Source organism: Erigeron canadensis, chromosome 7, assembly GCF_010389155.1.
Source record: "Erigeron canadensis isolate Cc75 chromosome 7, C_canadensis_v1, whole genome shotgun sequence".
Lineage (NCBI taxonomy): Eukaryota > Viridiplantae > Streptophyta > Magnoliopsida > Asterales > Asteraceae > Erigeron > Erigeron canadensis.
In genome coordinates this window covers 36,584,537-36,602,041 of record NC_057767.1, presented here as the reverse complement: position 1 = coordinate 36,602,041, position 17,505 = coordinate 36,584,537, and the positions used below count along the sequence as shown (strand labels likewise).

Sequence of the window (17,505 nt, the reverse complement as noted above, 5' to 3'; positions counted from 1 at the left end):
ATATCTTCAAATGTAACGTCACAATATGTGTTATGTTCTTCCTATGGTTTTTATAACGACAAATATTTATTCATTGATTGTTTTACTCATTTAGTTTTGAAAAATAAAAAAAGAATTAATTACTTTATAAACTAAACGTTTTTTCAAATATAAATATTTGGCAAAAGTAATTAGCCATAAAATTACTTTAGCCTAATTACTTTTGTCAAATACTAATTCATTGATTGTTTTACTCATTTAGTTTTTTCAAATATATACTCGTATTTTTTAATAAAAATGGATGGGGGAAATTGTCGCTAACAAGTCAATGATTTTTCAGAATTTCTGGGATTTACTTGGCCCAAGGTTTTCTCTCAAATCATTATCGATCTCAAATCTTAATTTATTTAAATTATAGCCCAAATGATTATCACAATAATTGAAATTATCTTGTTGCAACTTTGTTATACAAGTAATTAAACAAATTCTTTTTCTGAGCTCTCTTTTCAGCAAACGCGCGCCATATATAAATATACGGTATACTACTACACAAATACATTTTTTGGAACTATCATTTTAGTTGTTTTGAGTGGTTTTTGAAGTGATCTAAAAGTAGTATCATTTTAAAATGTGATTGAGTTAATGTGGTAAATATAAAAAGTACGTATCATTTTATTGATAAAAAATTTTTTAAAAGTTTAAATTAAATTGGTTACATGACTAGTATCCCATATTTATTTGACACACCTAACATAAATAAAAAAATACATTTTTTTCCGAAAAAGTTAAACTACGTAAATTTAACGGACCCATAGCACGAGCTACCCCTAAATTTAATGTAGTTCCGCCCCTGGTGTCATCTCAGCGTCGCATCACCAATCTAAACTAATAACATACATTTTCACCTTTTTGTCACTTTATTTACATACATGTATATATATATATATATACATTATATATGGATACAAAATAAGCAAATCTCTATCTAAAAGAAAAAAAGAAACTCGGTAACAAGAAGTAATAGTCGATGAACTGATCGATGTGTTAGAATAGAAGTAAAGCGGCGGTGATGGTGTCATGGTACGTGACAGTTTGAAGTCCGAAGTAAAAGAAAAACTTTTGACCCGATCTAATAATAAACATGAAAGATCCTAAAATACATGTCATGATTGATGATCCATTGAATTTAATTATACATATAAAGGGTTGAAATCATACATATATATACAAGAATTATAATTTTATAATTTATATATTAGGGTATATATATGGCGGCATTGGATGTATGTATGCATTTTGACATTTTGTCGAGAAATAGAAAAAGGTGATGGTGGTGCTAGCGGTGGCCAATGAGATATCCAATAAATATACGTATATACGGAGCATATAGTTTTTTATAATAAACATGCTTGCGCATTCCAACCTCCAACGGTATATGTTGACCCTTACTCGAAATTCGGCGACATATATATTGTCTACGTACCATATCTAAATACATGCAAATAAACTAAAATTTCATAACATATGATAAAATTAAGGTTGTCCGACCTTTTGATAAGATTTTTGGCTATGAAGTTTATTATTTGTAGAGGTGCATTAATGGTGGTCGGACTTTTTGAGGTATAACTTTCGTCACGACATTAGTGGTTTAATTAGAAAATTATGAGTTGTATCATAAGGTAAAAAAATATATATATATATCATAAAACTGAATTTACTAAAAAAGGTAATATTGATTGCTGTATAACAATAATAATGCTGCATGTTACTTATAGCTAGCTACAACAAATGACAATTTTTTATTACATGAATGATAGAAAGAGTCAAAGAGGAATTTGTTCTCAACTTTTGTAATAAACGTACGAGTAATATTAATATTGTTGCATGCCATACCATTTGACCAATTCTAGTCAACTCAAGATTACAGTTTCCAGCTAATGAAGTGTTTATAAGGGCTAGTGTCAAATTCGTTATATATGGAAAATCTTGGTCCTTTTTCTCAACTCAAGTACCATAAATAACACCCATTCTATTTCCCATACCTTCCATAACCATAAATCCCAAAACTTTCTCATCATTTGAGAATTAACAAAAATGGTATTCAGAGCTTTACCTTACACCCTCAAACTCATTCTCTATGTATCTCGTATTCTTCTAAGACTCCATAAAAAACACACAAAAGCTCTCAAGAGAACCCTAAGCAATACACATAATGTTTCTCATTTCAAGTCACAAAGTACTTTAGTTTCTCAAGTTCAAACATCCAATCTTTCACAAAAAACGTTGGTCTTTGACGTCGAAGGAACCCTTTTGAGATCGTTGTCAGTGTTTTCATATTTCATGTTGGTTGCATTCGAAGCCGGAAGTTTGGTTAGGGCATTTGTGCTTTTTGTGCTTTATCCAATTCTTTGTTTGGTTAATGAAGAGTTGTCTCTCAAGATAATGGTCATGGTTTGCTTTTTTGGTATCAAGAAAGACGGTTTTCGTATTGGAAGCTCGGTGTTGCCTAAATTCTTCTTGGAAGATGTTGGTATGGAAGGATTTGAGGTTTTAAGAAAAGGAAAGAAGAAAATTGGTGTTAGTAAGTTGCCACAAGTCATGGTTGAAAGTTTCTTGAAAGATTATTTGGAAATTGATCATGTTTTCGGAAGAGAGTTGGAGGTTTTTGGTGGTTATTATGTTGGTCTCATGAAAGAAAACAAAAACATCATTAAACATAGTATTAACAAAGTATTAGAAGATGATGATGAATTGGTTTGCTTCGTGAACAAGTCCATTAAGCATGATTGGATCTCTTGTACCAAGGTAACTTTCTACATATATGCATATATATATATATATATATATATTTTAGCTAAACTAAAATAAGTATTAAAATAAAACAAATAAACAATAAGATTCTCTTCACTGAAAATCACTGTGCATAATGAAAATCATTGTGTATCAATATATACACTTGTGTTTCGTGAATCTTCATGTATCAATTTTATCATGATCTAAATGTCGATCAAGATCTTGTCTTATTTATTTTATTTTAATACTTGTTTTACTGTAACCAACCTATATATATATATATATATATAATGTATTCAATCCTGACATAAACGAGGTAGGAGAATACATGCATATAAATATAGATATATTACTAATAGTGTATAAAATTAGGTAGATAGTTAGTTGAGCTTTTATTAATGATTTGTTTTATGATCTTAATTACAGGAGGTTTATGTAGTTAATGATGGAGACAAGAAGTCATGGCAAATCCTTCCAAGAGAAAGATATCCAAAAGATTTAATCTTCCATGATGGAAGATTAGCTTTTAGACCGGAGCCATTAAGTATGTTAATCATGTTCATGTGGTTCCCTTTTTCCATAACTTTAGCCATTTTTCGAGTTATCGTTGCGATAACGATGCCTTATAGCGCATCGATCCCTATCTTAGCCTACACCGGTTTGCAACTAAAGCTCACAAACCACAACTCAACTCAAAAACCGACATCTAATGATAATAGTGAAATACATAAAGGTCGTTTATATGTGTGTAACCATAGAACCTTACTTGACCCGTTATATCTCTCATTTGGGCTCAAAAAACCATTTGCCGCGGTCACATATAGTCTAAGTAGAATGTCGGAAATCTTATCACCGATCAAAACCGTACGATTGACGCGTGATCGAGATCAAGATGCAAAAATGATGGACAAAATGTTAAAACAAGGAGATCTTGTTGTATGTCCAGAAGGGACAACTTGTAGAGAACCTTATCTTTTAAGGTTTAGCCCTTTATTTGCGGAGTTAAGTGATCATATTGTCCCGGTTGCATTAGATACTAATGTTAGCATGTTTTACGGGACAACAGCCGGAGGGTTAAAATGTCTTGACCCGTTTCTTTTTATGATGAACCCAAGACCGGTTTATAGAGTTCGGTTCTTGGAGCAAGTCCGTGGCGTGACTAGATGTGGAGACGTGAATTCTACAAGGTTTGATGTCGCAAATTATGTGCAAAGCCAGATTGGTAAGACCTTAGACTTTGAATGCACCAGCCTTACGAGGAAAGACAAGTATCTCGTGTTGGCTGGTAACGAAGGGATCGTTTCGTCGAGTAAGAAAAATGATCGATGATATGCATGCATGATCGAGCATCCATGTCTAACACGGATTAGTGAAACAAATTCAAGTTTCAACCGTTCGGATATATATTTTTTGTTGATGAGATTATTTGGAGTCTTAATTAAGATGTGAGGTACCTTTTGTAAGTTGTAACATATATACATACTGTATACTAGCAATCTTTTTTGTTTATTTTTCTCTATGTACGTTTGTATATATGTTTATGTTTATATGCCTTTTTTTAGGTCATTGATTATGATTCTTAATTTATTTGGATGATTGGATAATATAAATGAAATGAAATGTGTTCGTTTTAGATCGATGATCAAGACTATATGTTCATTATCACTTTTGTTTATGTATTATTAAGCTTATATATATCGCATTTAATTTTAAATTAATTATACACAGTAACTAAATAAATATTTGGCTTACTTTTATAAAAAAAAAAACTTAAAAGTGTTTAGATATAACCTTAAGATGAGTATATATATGATTTTAATTTGTGATCATAAAATTACGTGTGTTATTTATCCTTACAAGATGTAATGGCTAAAAATGAAAAATGAATTTATGCTGTTAAACACATGAACCCGGCAGAAAAAGTGTCAAATGTTATTAAATGTTGTGTGGCCATTCTTCTTAGTTTTATTCTTTTGGTATTTAAGATTATGTATTTATGTTTGCATTTTCAGATTTATATATACAAACAAATACATTAAATAATCTTCGTTTCTGGTTGATTTGAAATATCATGAAATTAGATGTGTATATTATGCTCATGCATTGCACATAAACTAAAAGAAATATATCATTATATGCCATTAATAAAAAATGATATCATCAAGTTAGAAATTAAAAGATTGATCACTAACGTTAATATTGTCTATATATTCAGAAACAGAAGTGGTACGAGAGTCTTTCAATGATGGCTTTGGATTCAGGAGACCGGGTTTGAATCTGGAGGGAGCAGAGTTTTCCCCCAATTACATTAATTGGGGGTTTCTCCCCCATGTGGTATATTGGAGGTATCGGAGTGGGTAGCATTCTGGCCTGGAAAACTCCTAGCCAAAGTCAACCCAACGATCGTTAAAAAAAAATAAGTCTTTGATTAATTAATTATAAACTCTAGATAGGAATGTATATAAATCTATATATAATATAAAAGTTGAGTTTTGAAATCAATTTTAAAATTTCAACTTCTATCTTCATAATAATTATGATTAATGTTAAAGTTGATTATGAGAATACTTAATGATAGTTATGTGTTAAATGAATTTGAAAAGACTATTATGTATGTGTACAAAAAAGTTAATTAGTTCTTGGAATGCAAAATGATAATTATGTGTGTAAAAAATATTAATGACTTGCAAAAGTTATTTTGAAAAACCAAGAATATTAATCTTTCTTCCTAAATTTTAAAAGTCAATTATGTGTGGATGGAAGTTAATTACATATATGTATTAAAGTTAATTACTTGCAACGCAAAGGGAAAATATGTGTGTATGTGTATTTTATTTATGTATAAATATAGTATTAATCTTTAAATAGGGATGGCAAAAAAACCCGACCCGACGGGGAAAACCTGAACCCGTTCGGGGTAGGGAGTGGGACATGTTTACCCCGACCCGACATCAATACTTATATCTATATACTTATAAGTAATTAGTTTTAAATCTATAAATTCACTTTTGTAAATACAAGTTCCACATTAATATCAACTACTTTTTATCTATATTGTATAACTTGAACATTCATTTCTCAAAATATCAAGAGCATGTAGTATTATTTTTCAAATCAAACAAATTTTGATAACTATTTTTGAAAAATAGCTACTATTATCGGGTCGGGTTTCAGGTTTTGTGGTATTATTTTACCCCTGACGGGGTCGACAATAAAGTACCCAATAGGTATCGGGTTGGGTTCAGTTAACATACATCTGTATCTATATTTATATATAAATATATATATTGTTATAGATTTATTTCTTTTTGGAATTTGATAGGTCCTTTTATTTTATATTTTATTTATTAACAAATATATATATATAATAATATGTGTGCATATTATATTTTTAATTAGTTGAAAGTTATTAATAGAGGTGGTGTTTGAAGGAATGTGAGTGGGTTGTTGATTATATAAAATAACTTATTAATGAGAATTGATGATCATGACAGTATTTGAAATGCTTTCATGTGTATATCCTAATGTTTGTGTATTTGATGGAGTCTATAACTAGCACACACCAAAACTTTCCCCACTATGACCTTGCGATTTCTACAACATCTCAGTCTTAAAAAACTAACCTAATCAATGGGAAAGGTAGCAGAAGTTGCAAGAAAGCAAAGTGAACCTTTGTTTTTATATCAGTTTCTGTTTAGTAGACAAACTAAACATCTACTCAATATAAATTAACTCTTCTGTAAACCAACCAATTCAATCATAAAAACAACTTCTCTTCATTCCCACCGTCCAACGGACGGGTTTTAAGCTCTCGTAACCTATTACAACCCTAAAATAACATCCAACTTCATCATTTTCATGTTATTTACATTACTCGTTTTAGTAGTATTAATTTTTTTTGAAACATCATTTATAAATACGTAGCAAACTTCACGTAATTAAATATTACATACATCAGTTGACATTAATTTGAAATATCATCGAACATATATAATTAATAAACATTCATCTAATTAACATAAACATTGATTACTTTGTGACTTTAACATATATCGCTTTCAATTCAAGAGTAATAAATTAGGTTTCGTTTAGTCTTGGACTAAGTATTTTACAAAAAAATTTAAACTTAGAAGAAAAGAAACTTACGTATATATGACAAAAACTATTACGATCTTAGTGTAAAATTTATATATAAAAAAGAACACGCATTAGATAGTGTTTATAACAGCATATCAAAGATTGTAATGCCAACATAATTAATTATTATCGAAATATCGATCATTTTCTTATAAATAGACCAATTTATGTATAGTTTTTGTTATCTTCCGTAAAGACAGATCAACCATGCATTGATGGATGAACTCGATAAACTGATATTTAATTGGGAGAACCTTAAGATTTTAAATATATTTTGGGTTTAAAAGATGTAACCAAAATATAAAAGTCCATAACAATTATATAATATATATATATATATAACTTTTGCCTATATATATATATAATTAGTAAATATGAAAATTCATACTTAAATTGTGAATTTCAAAACTTTATACATTTTAATGTAAATAAATTTATATATATTTTTAATTCAATATAATACGTTTTACTTCTATAAAAGCTTAACAAATAACTTTTAAAAATTGCATGCTCATGATAACTAAATATTTGAAATTTTAATATATATCTTATTTGTCACAAACATGTAGTTCGACAGAGAAATCAATTATATTTACGGGCCGCTATTAAAAAGGGTGGTGATGATAAGGATAGTAATGACAGAAAAGGCATATCATCAGACAATTTATAAGAGTGTCCCCATTAGACTTCTTTTCTCCAGCTTTTTTATAGCTAGATACAAAAATATGTATTCAAAACTCATTACCTCCAGCTTTACTCAAAGGGTCCTCCTATTATTAATATATTCTAAAATGCTACAATTAAACATGTATTGCCGCACCGTATATAGTATTAAAAAAATACGTACACGCTACGTTTCTTTCACATTTAACAACATTTGGTCCGACCAGCTGTTTAGTTGGTACGTATAAGATGCTAGTATTAATACGTACAGCGTGTTTGTATATATACGCGCATTTCGTATGAATCTCATTGATCGACCTTGACCCTTTATTTTTGAGGTCATATCTATAAATCAATCGACACTCAGTCACTTTAAAACGACTCGAAATATGTATTTATTTTTAGTCTCGATCGTGGGCCTTAGCTATATTGTATATACTCACTAAGAGTCAGATAGCAAACTCTATAGGGCATAGCCAAGAGTTGAACCTGATGTGAGCACATCAATTATCGAAATTTATAAATAAGTTCAGTTAATTCAAATACAAATTTACATAAAGATTTATCTATAGTAGTTGAACTATAGTAGATTATAAAACAAATTTTTGTTTAATGAGCTTTGTTTCGGGTGTATGTAGGTCCATGTACAAAAAGCAAATTAACTTAAATTACTCACATTTCAATGTCGTCATCAACACTTTCAGGTAAATATATATATGCTTTTGCTCGTGTGAATTCTAAGATTTTGGTACTGAGACTTTTCTTCATCTTTTTTGTTTCGATTACTAAAAAACAATAAAATAGTTTGACACGTTTTGCTACAAAAACAACCATATATTCATGGTTGTTGACTTTTCGATTGGCTGAATAATTACCATCAGACCTATATCTTATCCCGATTTCATGGAGTCATAACTAGAGTAGCTAGATATATACACTTAAAAATAAATTCATTCAATCAATACAGGAATGCAAAATACACAAACACCACATATTATTGCCACATAAAATAATTTCATGCAGTTGCACTACATTTATATTGAAGTTACAATAATACATTTATATTTATATTTTATATTTTATATATACCATTTACACTACTAATAATCAATGGCGGAGCCAAAAATATCATCTTGGGGTCGCCAATGAGTTTTTATGTAACTAACAAGAGTAAAAACAAAAGTATATAATCAGTCTGGGATTGCCAATTACCCTTAAAATTTGATAAATACATAAAATAGTACTAGAATTATAGAGTTTTATAAAAATTATGGGATTATCATGATACCCATGGCTACCACATGGCTCCACCACCGCTAATAATGTAAAAAAACAATAGTAATAGATACGAGTCTTGGTATAGCTATTATCCATTATTATTTATCCCTGGCCTCACAATTACAAATCAGAACTTAATTTGTTGTGTCCTTTTCTTGTATATAAATATGCATTGGAGATCAAGTTAATTTGTTTATGTCAAAGCCAAGTGAATAATCCAAATGCTATTCCAATATATATATATATATATATATATATAGTAATTTGTTTGAAATACAATGTATTTACTGTAATATTTTCAATAGTTTTTTAGCTTAATTAGCTAGTATAAACACCTATTTCATTTCTGAGAAATGTCAATGCTATTGACATAGACTTTTCTGGTTGCAATTATGGTACGTGTTGTTTGGATAGAAATAATTAATGGCTTTTGTACCGTTCCTGCAATACCAAAATAACTGAAACTTTGCACACCACAATGTTTGCAAGCTTGACAGTTCGGTACCAAACGGTGTCATACCAAAATACTGATATCGAACCGGTTCTAATATTGTATAATCAAATGGAATTTCTGACGTAGTGTTAAACCTCGCTTAAAATGTTTTTATAAAATACTTGATGGATGTTTTTTGTTCCGCTTAAATAATCTAGGTTGTATATATTCAAATTCATCGATCATGTTATAGCAAATGGATCAATTGATGAGCAATGATCACATAGTCGTATGTTATTTCATGTTGTGTTAATATTATTAACCTTGTAAATGATACAAACTTACCATATGAAAAACAATTAAAAATGTGTGTTAATTTTTATTTGCTTGTTTTTACTTGTCTTTTGTATTCCCCCTCATTAAAAAGATCAGTTTGCTTTTTGTTGTTTCAATTTTCAAACTTTCAATGGACTTTTTGTTTTTGTGTGTACTGTGTAGTCAAGTTGGGTTGTAAACTAAATGCAAACACAAAAGCTGTAGTTTGATCGATAGTCCAAAGCAAAGTATACTCTGGGCCATGGGCTGAACATATTCCTTTTCAGGTACACACTTGATGAGTGAGCCCATGTAGCCCAATCTCACTTTCAAGAGTTGAGAATCTGATCATTGATGATAGCCCCCCAATCTCACCTTCAAGAGTTGAGATATATGATAATTGATGATATAAATAGATTAATAATGGAAAAATTGGTCTAGATTTAACATGTAATTTAAAGTATGGAAACCTATAAATTTTTTTCTATATTTGGTCATACATATCTAATTATCTACCTTATTAGTAAAAAATACAATTAACCAATAAAATTAGACATATAAAAGTAGAATATACATAAATAACTATTTTCATATTTTGTTATATTGTTAGCATTGGCAGTATGTGTGTTATATGGCCAATGAAATATTTGTATATAGTTTCGTTACGTACGTTTTACCAAATAATAACTTGTTGTGTTGTTTGAATGATTATTAGAATTTTAATACATGGTATCTCTTCTCGCAAATTCTTACACTGATAAGGGGGTGGGGAGTGTATCTCTTCCCCTCACCACCTTTTTACATTCTCTCTCCTCATATCCCTTCCCCTCTCTCATGCAAGGAATGCGCCTCCCTTCCCTTATACAAGGAATGCCTCTCACCTCCTTTCACCACTTTCATTCAATACTAAAATCACGATATAGACAGCGAGACCTTTATCCTCTCTCTTTTCCCCTCATCACGGTATCTATAACAAGGATTAGTGTTCACCTCCCCTCATCACGGTATCTCTCCCCTCATCGATGCACTCCCCACCCCTAATAGAGGCCCAATTTCATAAAACAATGTTTCTTTTTTATTTTTTCTTATTTTTATGTTGAAGAACGATTTTCCTCAGTTAAGTGGGCATCTTAGCAAACTGATGGTTACATATATATAACTGTATCTTGAATAATCCGTATATAACTCGTATATTTGAGACGAGACTAAACTTAGTTTCTTTTTATATGCTATAACAAAAATTTACATTCTACATAAAAATTTTAAATAAATATAAACAAAATATAAATATTTCGATTATTTGAAAAAGACAATTAGATCTGATGTTCAACTTGAATATTAGATAACTCTTTTTAAATATTTTCCAACCATCTACGAGATTTATATATATTGCATATTTAAAAATCCTCTATATAAATTTATTTAATAGAACATACTTTTTATATTTAATAAATGTATGTAATGATTTAAATAATTGCATATTCTAAAATAGTATAGTAAAAGTGATGACAAAAGTCAAGTGTCTTCTTTGGGTTTTTTAAAACGACTCACGTAACATTTGATTTGTGTGTTGAGTAAAAAGTGACGACAGAAGGCAAGTTTAGTATTACAATTTCTAAACTTATCTAACAAGTTTGAAAGGACACGATCAATATAAATATCATACATGAAAACGACTATTTAGCACTTGATTTTATGTTTTAACCACAGTAGTTATGTGTTCTATATGTATAAAAAAAAACTTTAAAAAAATTTGAACCATAAAATACAAAAATAACTGTTTTAATAATAAACTAATGAATTTAAGTATTTTATTTGTGTGTTAAACTTGTATAAGCCGACCTACAAAGTAAAATAATAATAATAAAAATAAGAAATCCTCTTTTTATATTTTCCCCTCGCAACTCAAATTAGGGTTTCATTCATTCATATACATACATTCTCTATATATCTATACATCAGGGGGGAGCGAAACGCATCGCTTTCAAATCTCCCCACCAAACAAATCTAAAAATTAGGGTTTGATAATCAAAATCAATGGGGACAGAAAGGAAACGGAAGGTGAGTTTATTCGACGTGGTGGACGACGGAACGGCGGCGGCGGCGAAGATCAATAGAGCGAACGGCGGAGCGGCGGTTCACGGAACGCCGATGGTGAATCATTGGAATGGACGGGCGTATTCAGCGAGATATTACGAGATATTGGAAAAGCGAAAGACTTTGCCTGTTTGGCAACAAAAAGATGAGTTTTTTAAAGTTTTGAGAGAGAATCAGACTTTGATTTTGGTTGGTGAAACTGGTAGTGGTAAAACTACTCAGGTTAGCTCACCTTTTTTTTATATATCTATATATATATATTTATGTGTTTATATGTATGCATATGTGTATGTGTTTAGGAATATGATAGTTTGCCATTAAATATAATATATATATATATATATGTATGTATGTATGTATGTATATGTTTAGGAATAAGATAGTTTGCCAATATATATATATATATATACGTATATATGTGTGTGTGTGTGTATGTATATAAAGCAGGAGGCTTTGCCTAACTGGGATATCTGTGTGACCATGTCACCTCCCAAGATGTCCAGCTGAGGATGTTTTGAATTCGAGACTAGTGAGGAGACTATTTATATGCTGTGAATTTGGATAGTTGTAAAGATAATTGCATGTTTTATGTAAAAATGTGTGTCATTGTGTGAAGTGGTAAATAACGGAGGTTTTTGCAAGATTAGGACTAATATGTAGGCAGCCTAACCTGAGTATCACATCCTTTTCTTGACCAACGACAAGATGTTTATATCGTGAGACTTGAAGCCTTGAACTTCAGACTTGAGACGCCTGACGGCAAGGCCACCTTGGTGATGGTTTTTTTTTGTATATGTATGTATAAGATTATGTGTTTAATTTGGGATTTGTGACTTTGTGTATATATGGATGGCATGGGTCTATTTTTTGTATAGATATCATTATATGGGGATGTGGCTTTTGAAAGTTTTTTGTTGAAGTATTAGAGTATTGGTAACAATAACATTGGTAAAAACATTGAAAAAACCCAAGAACATTGAAAAAAGCTGTCATATTTACCCAGAAACCACATGGAAACTTTTTACCGAAATAGTCACGTTGCTTTTTACTATATGAAAAGCAGAAAAATAAGTGTAGTTTTGGTGAAGCTCCATGTTTTGGTGTTTCCATGTTGAATATTATCTTTGCTATTACTCCTCTTGTGATGTTATTGTTAGATTAAGGCTTTATAATTCTTCTGCACCAAAATAAGTGCAGTTTTAGGAACGATTGCACTGTGTAATAACCAAAATGAAGTTTACATTGTTCATGTACAAACTTTAGGAAATCTATTTTGTGAAAAAATTATTAAGGGCAGAATGGTAAAGTTAATGTAGTCTTAATTTTGGAGGTAGACACTTATTTTTGAAAGTTTGAAACAAACTTAATTAGAAAGGTGGACTCTTTAAGTCTTTTTGGGATGGTGGGGTGTATGATTACTAGCCTTCTCTCAGGTATTGAAGGTGGCATCTTTGACCCGTTTTATCTTGAGACGGTTTCTTAAGTTCACATATTCACGTCACTTTGTCCGGTGGGTTAAATCATATGTGGCATGGTTCCAGCTTTGTTAGGAGAACAAGTTTATTATGTGTAAATGTCATAAAATTAGTTAGCGAGTTGTAGGGTCACTGTTTCAATAAGAAGTACTCCGTATCAAGTATGTGGGTCTATATGTAGTTGAATAAGTCAAATACATACCATGGGATGCAAACCATCTGTTCAGTAGTTATTATGTTCTCTTATTTGTTTTTGGTTCTGCTTTTTTGATTTGAGAGATTACGCATCATTACACTAACTATATCTAATTTGAATGTTGAATTTGTGGCCAAATAGATCCCTCAGTTTGTCTTGGAAGCTGTTGAGTTAGAGAGTGCAGATAAACGGAAGAAGTTCATGGTTGGTTGCACCCAACCTCGTAGGGTGGCTGCAATGTCTGTTTCTCGTCGTGTTGCAGAGGAAATGGATGTCACAATTGGAGAAGAAGTAGGTTACAGCATTCGTTTTGAAGATTGCAGCAGTGCCAAAACTGTCTTGAAGTAAGTGTCACAAACTCTAACTTAATTTGGAAATAAATTGCTTTCAAAACTTTTACAGTTTTAGGTGACTGATGTTGTTTTTTCAATAGATACTTGACAGATGGTATGCTACTAAGAGAAGCCATGACCGATCCTCTTCTGGAAAGATATAAAGTGATTATCCTTGATGAGGCTCATGAAAGAACGTTGGCTACTGATGTTTTATTTGGGCTTTTAAAGGAAGTGCTGAAAAATAGACCCGATCTTAAACTAGTCGTTATGAGTGCTACTCTTGAAGCAGAAAAATTCCAGGGTTATTTCTTTGGTGCACCATTAATGAAAGTTCCCGGTAGGCTTCATCCTGTGGAAATCTTTTATACCCAGGAGCCTGAACGGGACTACCTTGAGGCAGCAATCCGGACAGTTGTACAAATACATATGTGTGAACCTCCAGGTGATATACTTGTTTTTCTTACCGGAGAAGAGGAAATAGAAGATGCATGTCGCAAAATAACGAAAGAGGTTGGTAATATGGGAGACCAGGTTGGGCCTGTAAAAGTCGTTCCTTTGTATTCGACGCTCCCACCAGCTATGCAACAAAAGATATTCGAGCCTGCTCCTCCTCCGGTAACTGAGGGTGGGCCTGCTGGTAGGAAGATTGTGATTTCGACAAACATTGCTGAAACATCTTTAACCATTGATGGTATAGTGTATGTCATAGACCCAGGTTTTGCAAAGCAGAAAGTTTATAATCCACGTGTTCGTGTTGAGTCTTTGTTGGTTTCTCCAATCTCAAAGGCGAGCGCTCACCAGAGATCTGGTCGTGCCGGGAGAACACAACCTGGTAAATGTTTTAGATTATACACGGAAAGAAGTTTTAATAATGACCTTCAGCCTCAAACCTACCCGGAGATTCTTCGCTCGAACCTTGCAAATACGGTTCTTACTCTGAAGAAACTTGGTATTGATGATCTAGTTCATTTTGATTTTATGGATCCGCCTGCTCCTGAGACTTTGATGCGTGCTTTGGAGGTTTTGAATTATCTGGGAGCATTGGATGATGAAGGAAACTTGACCAAATTGGGTGAAATTATGAGTGAATTTCCACTCGATCCTCAGATGGGGAAGATGCTGGTTGTGAGCCCTGAATTTAACTGTTCGAATGAAATCCTTTCTATCTCAGCTATGCTATCAGGTACAGGTTACATTTGTTATCTTTTACTTTCTATGGTTTATGTTTCATTTTTTAGCGGATTAAGATATATGAAGTCAGAGATATGTGGCTGCATATTGGTAAATACATTTAATAATGCTTTTGCATGGACCTTAATCTCCGCATGTGGTGATACGTGAGTATGTGGTTAGAGAGGGGAGGGGGTACTTGAATGAGCACATTGAAAGGAAGTTCTGTGATATTGAATAACCAGAATCAGATATCTAGCTGTAATACTTTAATTTGCAGGGTGTAGTGTTTGAATGTGCTACATTTTAAAGTTTAAAATTCGTTGTGTGTTTAGTGTTGGTCTGAAGATGTTGATGTGTCATTTTTGGTGCTTTCCCCAAACTTATTTTTATTAGACATGAGTAATGTCTCAAGCATGATTAAAACATTGTATTTAAGTTTCTTTATACTAAAATGATCAATGAGGTTTTTTGCTTAAAGAATTTTGGATGGCTTTCAAGCCATTCAACATTTTTGTTATATGATTTTTCTTTGTTTGACCTATTGGAAATAACGTGTAACCTAAAAACCGCAAACGAGTATATGTTACCAAAGCTCTCTAAGCTAAATAATCACTTTCAAAATGCACATTCAAAATACCCCTCGATGTGTCTTAGGTTGTCATCAGCAACTGTTTGTCTGGGTTCTATGCCATCCCCCGGTTGGCATGCACCATAGAATTTATAAGCAAGTGCTGATGCAAATAGTTGCCATTTCTCAGTATTCTCTCTCATGAAGCAAATGGTGTGGTCTCTCTTCGCCTCTATGAATCTGCTGACTGACCTACCGTGGGCCTCTTCTGTGATAACCCAATTTTTTCTTTAGTACCCAATTGCTTCGTTCGGCCTAGAGAAGCTCAGAAGGCTGCTGATGAGGCAAAAGCTCGATTTGGACACATTGATGGGGATCATCTCACACTTTTGAACGTATATCACGCTTACAAGCAAAATAGTAAGTACCTATTCTCAGGTCTTATCAGTCTTTTATCTACTATTTAATAAATATATTGTTTAATGTTCATTCTTGTTTCTTTCAGATGAAGATCAATCATGGTGCTATGAAAACTTTGTGAATCAGAGGGCACTTAAGTCTGCTGATAATGTGAGGCAACAATTAGCTCGTATTATGTCCCGTTTTGGCCTCAAGTTATGCAGTACGGATTTTAACAGCCGGGACTATTACATCAACATCAGAAAAGCTATGCTAGCAGGGTATTTTATGCAGGTTGCCCATTTGGAGCGCACTGGACATTATTTGACTGTGAAAGACAATCAAGTATGTTTATGTTTCCTTGAGCTCTTTAAAAAAAAAAATTTTTTTTGGTGAAACATGGTGGGATTGGAAATTGTAAACTTAACAAATCCTTACTATGTCTTAAATTCACAGGTTGTTCACTTGCACCCGTCAAATTGTTTGGATCATAAGCCTGAATGGGTGATATACAACGAGTACGTTTTAACAAGCAGGAATTTCATACGTACCGTTACAGATGTTCGTGGTGAATGGTTAGTCATCTTCCCTAAATTGATGTTTGAATCTGTCTTTTTGAACTCATTAGATAATTATTGCAGCTTGATGTTACAACGTATTTAATGTTCAGTGAGACTTTTAGTCCTATCTTATATCTTATAGGGGGTGAATAATGAATTGCTTCTGTACCCCATTCTTGTAACCAACATAAACCACCATTTTTTTTTATACAAAATATGGATTTAACCCTATAATTTTGTAAAGCTCCCAAATGATCAGAAAATGGTGAACTAGCGATTTGATACTTCCTACTATAAATACCTAAAGCATGTCCAAACACTTGAATACATTTTTTCTTGGTAACCTAGTATAATCATGCAACAGCGGTATAATTCTGTTTTGTTTGTGTTTCTTACCTTCAGGATTGTTGATATCGCCCCACACTACTATGATCTTGAGAACTTCCCACAATGTGAAGCGAAACGTGTGTTGGAGAAACTCTACAAGAAAAGGGAAAAAGACAAGGAAGAGAGCAAAAACAGAAGATAGAACTGGAACCCTCTGGCTCGTGCAATTAGGTCTTATTTGCCACCCTATTGGCTCTTGCAATTAGGTTTTGCTTCTATCATATCTACTTGAGGGCGCTCACAACTATGAAATTCTAAGTTCAGCAAACTGTTGCTGATGATGTCATCATGTATCCTAGTTTAGTAAAAGTGAGTTTGTTCTGTATCAACCGAATAATCCTAAATGAGTTTTGTGTTCTTTTTCTTCCCTGGCACCTGATATGTTTGTTTGACGCGTTCTGAGAAGAAATTGTTGGTATGCGACTATGCATGTCTCATTGGCTGGTTCTGTTTGGGAAGGGAACTAGGGAAGTTTATCATTCTTATAAACAAAAACCCGCTTTAAGAAATGTTTAAAAAGTGTAAACCTGAGCTTGAACATGTTTTGCAGTTGTTATTTTTGCACATTGCAAAGATCAACTATTTTAGACATTTCAAGATATTGGTTTCCGCTGGGTGCAAAATGGAAGACCGTAGACTTCCGTAACATATGGCTTGTAGTACTTTCTTTTTCTATTCATGAATGAAATGCTTGATCACTACATTATCACGCAAGAC

The 17,505-nt window shown here is 32.1% G+C and overlaps 2 protein-coding genes across 3 annotated transcripts; both read left to right on the top strand.

Annotated features, from left to right (window-relative positions):
* The first annotated feature begins 2,040 nt into the window (after nt 1-2,040).
* Nucleotides 2,041-4,281, top strand: LOC122607032 (probable glycerol-3-phosphate acyltransferase 3). The gene is made up of 2 exons (XM_043779951.1): nt 2,041-2,784; nt 3,199-4,281. The coding sequence occupies exons 1-2, from the start codon at nt 2,074-2,076 to the stop codon at nt 4,099-4,101; spliced, it is 1,614 nt and encodes a 537-aa protein (XP_043635886.1). The 5' UTR covers nt 2,041-2,073; the 3' UTR covers nt 4,102-4,281.
* A 7,214-nt stretch (nt 4,282-11,495) lies between these two features.
* On the top strand, nt 11,496-17,162 carry LOC122606838 (probable pre-mRNA-splicing factor ATP-dependent RNA helicase DEAH2). Of its 2 annotated transcripts, XM_043779715.1 has the most exons (7): nt 11,507-11,917; nt 13,508-13,710; nt 13,800-14,884; nt 15,737-15,862; nt 15,948-16,186; nt 16,298-16,416; nt 16,804-17,162. In XM_043779715.1, the coding sequence occupies exons 1-7, from the start codon at nt 11,636-11,638 to the stop codon at nt 16,928-16,930; spliced, it is 2,181 nt and encodes a 726-aa protein (XP_043635650.1). In that variant the 5' UTR covers nt 11,507-11,635; the 3' UTR covers nt 16,931-17,162. The 2 variants fall into 2 exon arrangements, with proteins under 2 accessions (XP_043635651.1, XP_043635650.1); XM_043779716.1 differs by lacking the exons at nt 15,948-16,186; nt 16,298-16,416; nt 16,804-17,162 and having other exon boundaries at nt 11,496-11,917; nt 15,633-15,830.
* Nucleotides 17,163-17,505: the final 343 nt, after the last annotated feature.

Coding starts and splice junctions, on each gene's coding strand:
- LOC122607032 (XM_043779951.1), top strand. CDS start 2,074: ATGGTATTCAGAGCTTTACCTTACACCCTCAAACTCATTCTCTATGTA. Junction 2,785..3,198: donor ATTGGATCTCTTGTACCAAG/GTAACTTTCTAC, acceptor TCTTAATTACAG/GAGGTTTATGTAGTTAATGA.
- LOC122606838 (XM_043779715.1), top strand. CDS start 11,636: ATGGGGACAGAAAGGAAACGGAAGGTGAGTTTATTCGACGTGGTGGAC. Junction 14,885..15,736: donor TATCTCAGCTATGCTATCAG/GTACAGGTTACA, acceptor TTTTTTCTTTAG/TACCCAATTGCTTCGTTCGG. Junction 16,187..16,297: donor TGACTGTGAAAGACAATCAA/GTATGTTTATGT, acceptor TTAAATTCACAG/GTTGTTCACTTGCACCCGTC.